General features: G+C 32.9%; 1 protein-coding gene across 2 annotated transcripts; it reads left to right on the top strand.

Moving 5' to 3' along the window:
- The first annotated feature begins 2,055 nt into the window (after positions 1–2,055).
- Positions 2,056–5,841, top strand: LOC109205950. 2 transcript variants are annotated; one of them, XM_019368717.1, is made up of 9 exons: positions 2,056–2,313; positions 3,252–3,380; positions 3,563–3,634; positions 3,809–3,922; positions 4,475–4,528; positions 4,606–4,668; positions 4,801–4,863; positions 5,150–5,314; positions 5,401–5,841. In XM_019368717.1, exons 4-8 carry the CDS (start codon positions 3,893–3,895, stop codon positions 5,300–5,302), a joined length of 363 nt encoding a protein of 120 aa, XP_019224262.1. In that variant the 5' UTR covers positions 2,056–2,313; positions 3,252–3,380; positions 3,563–3,634; positions 3,809–3,892; the 3' UTR covers positions 5,303–5,314; positions 5,401–5,841. The 2 variants fall into 2 exon arrangements, with proteins under 2 accessions (XP_019224262.1, XP_019224263.1); XM_019368718.1 differs by having other exon boundaries at positions 3,813–3,922.
- The last annotated feature ends 831 nt before the right edge of the window (positions 5,842–6,672 follow it).

Raw genomic sequence — 6,672 nt, forward strand, 5'->3', positions numbered from 1 at the left:
CAGAAGTTAACAATATTATAAAAACAGAATGTCAGATTAGGAAAAAGCACGTAGGCTTCAAACAGAATTCTTTCGATGTTACCCTTTCAAATATATATATTTCTTGCAAATAACCCTTTTAAATGCCTAAAATTAAAGCGGTAAAGTAGTTTTAAATAGGATTTACAATATCCTATAACTTTAGGCATTAATTAGTCCAATTAAAAATGAAGATTTTCCAAATCTTCGAATGTGATACAAAATTAATGCATTATATTTTCTTCTTAGGCAAAATACCTTAAAACCTCCTAAACTTGACACGAATTATTTACAACCTTAAACTATTCGTGGTCTTAATTACCCTTCTTAACTTGGTCTTTTGAAAGTCATTACCCCCTGGACGTTGATGTGGCAAAGAGTGTGGGTGCACTCGCCTGCCACGTGGATTTTTCCTGTATATGTGTCATTTTTTTGAAAAATAAAATATATTTTTACCCTTTTAAGTATGTTACTTCTTTAACTAATTTTTTTCGAATACAATTTATGATAAAACTTGAATAGAACTACATTATTTAGGCCAATTTTTTTTCTTTGGTTAAAAATAATAAAGTTTTAGTTAATCTCTTTTTGAATTTGACCTGAAAATAAAGATTTATACAATTGAGATAAATAGTCAAGGCATCTAAAAAATACATAGTTTGAAGTTAATTATTTTGGCTATAATTTTTTATAACTCTAAATTATGGGGCTCTAATAATATATTTGTTTTACAGATTTTACTTGAAAAAGTAAAATACACAGTTAAAACCCCCCTCAAAGAAGAATATTTATTTTACTATGTATTTTTACTCAATGACTATTTATTTCAACTGTGTATTTTTACTTTTTCAAGTAAAATCTGTAAAAAAAAATATATTTTTAGAGCACCATAATTTAGAGCTATATAAAAATTATAGCCAAAATAATTAATTTCAAACGATGTATTTCTATAACTTTTTGGATGCCTTGACTAATATTTCAATTGTATAAATCTTTATTTTCAGATCAAATTCAAAAAGAGATTAATTAAAACTTTATTATTTTTAGGCAAATAAAAAAATTTAGCCTAAACAATGTAGTCCCATCCAAAGTTTATCATAAATTGTATTCGAAAATTTTTATCTAATGAAGTGACGTACTTAAAAAGGTAAAAATATATTTTATTCTTAAAAAAAATGCCACATATACATGAAAAATCCACGTGGCAGGCGAGTGCACCCACACTCTTTGCCACATCAGCATCTACGGGGTAATGACTCTCAAAAGGCCAAGTTGAGGGGGGGGGGGGGGGGGATAATTAAGATCACGAATAGTTTAAGGCTGTAGCTAATAATTCATGTCAAGTTTAGGGGGATTTTAAGGTATTTTGCCTTCTTCTTATGCTAAGTCTTTCCTAAATTCTTATTTATTTTGTCTTACTTTGCTATGTGTCTTATTCTTAAGACGTCACTTGGTATAACCATATTGCAAGCTACCCTCCTTTTTATATAATATAAATATATATACTTTTCAAATAAAGAAGAAAACAAGTAAATCTTAGTTTTCCCCAAAGAAACAAATAAAACTAGTAAGTAATAAAATCATCCGAGATCAACCAAAGGTAAAATAGCAAAAGTAATCCTTTAGTTATTGGTAAATTTTAATTTTGATTATTTTAAATATATGGCTAAGCATATTTGACCTTCGACCATCAAAATATGTGTTTTAGTTCCTTTATTGGTAAAGAAGTTTGACTAGTTGCTCTTCCGACCCGGAGTGATATATCCTCAAATATAAAGTTACAGTACAAATTTAACATGACAAATGATGTTATGATGTATAATTCATTGAATTTTGAGGAAGATTCACAAATAGAGAGATCAAAACTCCATATTTTAATTAATTAAATGTGCTTAACCGAATATCATAAGAACCAAATTAGAAAATATCAGTATTCGAAGGCTAATAGTGCAATTTCTCCTAAAACAAAATTTCTGAATTTTTTTTAAGGCGGCAAATATTGAAGGCAGGGCTAAAATAGTAAACTTCGGCGAAGATCAAAAACCCAGGAGTACAGAAATTGTCTCAGCATTCTCTCAAAAAAATCAGACAGAAATCAAATGGCGTTTTTGAAACTGCTCTTTTTCTCCTTCCTATTTCTCAAAATTTTCTTAACAATTTCATCAAATGGAGTTGCTGCTGATCCAGAACCCATTATTGTTGAAGAAAGCGACGTCGTTATTACAAAAGTTTCAGACTCAGATTCATCTATCAGACTCCAACTTGACCAACTCAACTCCAAGATTTCCCTTTTAGGTTTTTTCTGTACTCAATTTTTGTGTATATGCTGTTATATTTCATTTACTCAGCAATTGAACTGAGTTTCTTTTTTAATTTAATGCTCGTCTGTCAGAAATTGGTTCTATCAGGTTGAATTCTTGAAAATTGAACTTATGGAAGTTTGACTATCTATTTACTTGTCAAGGAATTACGGAAGCATATTTATTCTTGTCAAGGAATTCAACACTATATATATGACCGAAAGATTTATTTTTCTCTATTTGGACAGTACAAATTTTCAGCGAAAGGGATTCAATTGAACCGCCTTGCCTCCCTTTGGCTCCGCCCCTCTTTCTATGGATTAAATTTGAGTATAATTCTTCACTTTTTGATTAGGAAATTTTGTATTATGATTTTAGCATTTCATTTTCTCTTTGAAAGACTTAAGAAGTGAAGAATTATTTGTCGCTGTTTGGAACATTTCCTAGAGTAGAAAAGTACTTAGAATTTCCAGTTATATGTGGTTTAGACTTTTTGTGTAGCTCTTGTTGTACACTAAGTTAACTGTCTGTCTTTTTGTAGATAACTGTTTTGCTAGTTGGAAGGTTATTGAGTGATTTCCGTCAATCAACTATACCTCAATCCCAAACTAGTTGGGGTTTGCTATACGGGTCATCTAAATCAAATTCACTCTATTTGACCATTTCATTTCAATACTCAATAATTTGTCTTGTGGAAGCAATTTGGAGTTGTCTGAAAGTAGAGGTTCTTTAAATCTCATACTTGTTCCTACAATGAAATCTTTAAACAAACCAAAAAGCTCCTGGCAAATATTGACCTAATGTAGGTGTAACACCGAGTATTATGGGTAATGTGGAAAGTAAAATTCCTTCTTCTTCACTGTTTTTTCCCCTTATCTTTATAGTTCCCTTCTAATTAACAGCTCAAATTGCTTTTCTTTTCTTTCATGAAAGAGTCCCGCATTGACGAGAGCACTTGTGAACTGAGAAGGAAGGATGAGAGAATCAAGGAGCTGGAGAAGACAATCGACTTTAAATTAGCCAAAATTTGCTTCTTTGCAAAGTGAACTTCAGTTACTTCAGGTTTGGCGGCAGAACTTTTGAAATGAGAGTGGTCATTTTAGTTTCTGACTAAGATAAAGAATTCAGACAGCGATAACTGTGATAGCTAGCAGGGATTTTTCTGTGCTCTGGATTTTGATATTAAAATTCAAATAATGATGTGCAGCGTCCTCATTAACTTGATATATACACATCTTTGCTAGGAAAAAGGATCTTTGAATGCAAACGAGCTGGTTGCTAAGGCTAATGTGCGTGCCATTGAACTCGAGCGCCAGGTTAGTTACGGTTAAGCTGGTTTCTTTGTGCTGGGCTTTGTGAAACTCCAATCTGGTATTCATATTTGATTCATATTTGCGGGGACAATTGTTTTTTTTTTTGTTTTTGTAATACAAAAAGTAACTAACTGGATAATACATTATCATTATACTTAATATTCTGCTGATGTGCAGATAGATGTTCTTAGAAGGGATATAGAAGCAGAAAACAAGAAGAAAGATACTCTGGAAACCAGTACAAATGTAGCGGACGAGAAAATGCAGGAACTGAATCTTAAACTTGAAAGGGTATGCACTGTTTGCTTGAATGCATATTAAGGATCAAGGGGATTTCGTCATTCTAGTTTTTTTGTCCGGTTGATGCTCGTGTTGATTAAGAAGTTTCTGGAGAGAGCTTTGTAAATATCATCCTTTTATGCCATCACTTCCCGAGGAATTGATATCACTTTTTATTTTGTTCATATCTGGGTTTAGCTACAAAGGATAAATGAGGAGCAGAATGCTAGGATCCATAAAACCAAACGCGCTCTTCAAGTGGCAGAGGATAATTAACTATCAAAATCTACCTTGAGTATCATATTTTAGTTCTTTCTGCTTCTTTACTCTTACTTCTTTTCCTTCTCTGTATTTCCTCTTTCTTTTTTCTTTTTCTTTTCCGGTGATACTATTTCCTATTGCGTCAATTAGGATGGGATTTGATATTTTACCACAAGCAAAAGTTGATGGGGCTTAATAAAACTACAGTGTGATGACTCGGAGGAAAAACAATGAATTATTCCCTGTATCACATATCCTCTACTATTTGGAATTTGATTTGGTGTACTATTGTTGTGCGAGCAGGTTAAAGAAGGATGGCTTCCACCTTGGCTTGCTGTTCATCTTGTACACTTTCAGGTGATTAATTGTCTTTTGCGTAGTATACTGGAGTCTCTCTTTTTATCCTTTTTCCTTGACTTATCCTGATTGTGCAGTCAATTGTTACGACTTACTGGAATGAGCAAGGAATACCAGCTTTGGATCGGACCATAGAAAAGGTCTTGTTCTGCTTCTAATTCTTCTAATTAATTAGTTCATTTAGGTCTGCTACTTGTTGTTCTTTATGGTATTCTTGATATATATCTCTTCCGCATTATAGGTGTGAATCTTTTAAACAATGATTTCTTCAGGCCCTGGAGACCAAATCTGAAGTGGTAAAGTTGGTGGTGCCTCATATTCACTCATTTAGAACAGTGAGTGTTCCCTTTGAGTTCCTCTTTTTCACCGAAGGAGGCATTTCTGTTTTGATAGTCCATCTAGTTAGTTCTGTTATCTATTTCGTGGCTGCTGTCACCTTGACTCCGCCTTCTTAATGTCTTCCCTGTATTTGCTTAGCTCTTTGCATCTATCCTCTATGCTTAATGACATATTCACATAGGTTTGGGAGATGATAATCTGTAGTTTAGATTTTATTTGGTTGTTTGTTTCCAATATGGAAATAACTTGTATACTATGTTTTTCTTGTTGTTTCGTTTGAAGAAATGGATCCCAGGTATGAAAGAGCGTTCAGTGGAATTTGCTCGTGATGCCGGACCTCATATACAGAAGCTTAAGACTAAGACAATCGACCTTTCTCACACATCCAAGACGTTTATGGAACTACATATTGTGAAAGCACAGGAGGTCATCTAATCCTATTTTGAGGTATATTTGGTTCTTTAGTCTTTATCATCTTATTTCAGTGATTATGTTCTGCCTGATTTATTCATATCAACCTACTAATTCGGCAGCAAGCTAGGAATTTCACAACCCTTATGTTGACCAAGTTTCACTGGTGATGAAACCTCATATTGACAACGCATGGATTCTCTTGCAACCTTATGGGAAGAAAGTGCATCGCCATTATAGGAAAGTCAAGAAAACCGTCAGTTTATATCACCGCAATTTTCCCTACCTCAGTATCCTGTTGGTGCTGCTTTTCTGTGATGTGCCACCCTTGATTTGCTTTCTTAATCACTTAAGATCTAGAGTGATTCCTGCTCGAACTTCTGATTAGTGATTATTAAACAAACTTACAGTAATTATTACCTCAACGCTGTGAACATGAAAAACATGATTTTTCCTTGTGGAGTTCATGTTGTCTAGGTACATTGTGTTTTTCTCATTTGGACGATGTTCTGTCCCTTCTGAATCCTATGAAGGAAATTGGAAATCTAACTTTTTTTGTGATTCATTTATCTTTGGAAGTATACTTTTGTTCGACCTATCATTTTGATTTTTTTTTGAGGGAAGAAGTAAAAAATTATTTTAAAATGAGAATAATTAAAGTAAAGAGCCAAAAGATAGTGATAATAACAAAAGAGATGATTTTCTGATCATATCTTACATATTCTTTTACTGCTAAAACTTAGTATAGAATCATTCAGGAAATGGTTATATTTGGATAACTAGGACACAAACCATTCGACTAATATCTCTTTGGAATTTTTCTTTGCGAAAGCAAAAATAACATGAATTATTCGCTAGAAGAATCTGTTGATTTTCGTATATTTCTGCAAAAAACAATGAGTTATTCCCTGGTTCACATTTAGGGTGTGTTTGGTATAATGGAAAATGTTTTCCGTGGAAAATGTTTTCCAAGAAAATGTTTTCTTGGAAAACAAGTAGTAATCTTATTCATTTTCCGGTCATTTTCTTGGAAAACAAGTAGTAATCTTATTCATTTTCCGGTGTTTGGTACGCAAATTAAGGAAAATGACTTCTCATGAGTATTCATAAATAATTTAGATATAATAAACATGAAGCCATAAACTTTCAAACCAACCACCTTCCGGACCCACAAATTTCATAAACTTTCGAACCGCTAAACTTTCAAAACCGCGGAATTTCGAACCCGTAAACTTTATAATTTTTAAACCCGTAAACTTCCAAACACATAAACCTCGGAAACTCTAATTTTGAAAATTGTAAAATTTTGAGCCTTTAAACCGATAAATAATAAAATTAAAAATGAAAAATATATTTTAAAATTTTTTCGGGGGAGGGGCAGGGGTGGGGGCGGG

This window comes from Nicotiana attenuata, unplaced genomic scaffold, assembly GCF_001879085.1.
Source record: "Nicotiana attenuata strain UT unplaced genomic scaffold, NIATTr2, whole genome shotgun sequence".
Lineage (NCBI taxonomy): Eukaryota > Viridiplantae > Streptophyta > Magnoliopsida > Solanales > Solanaceae > Nicotiana > Nicotiana attenuata.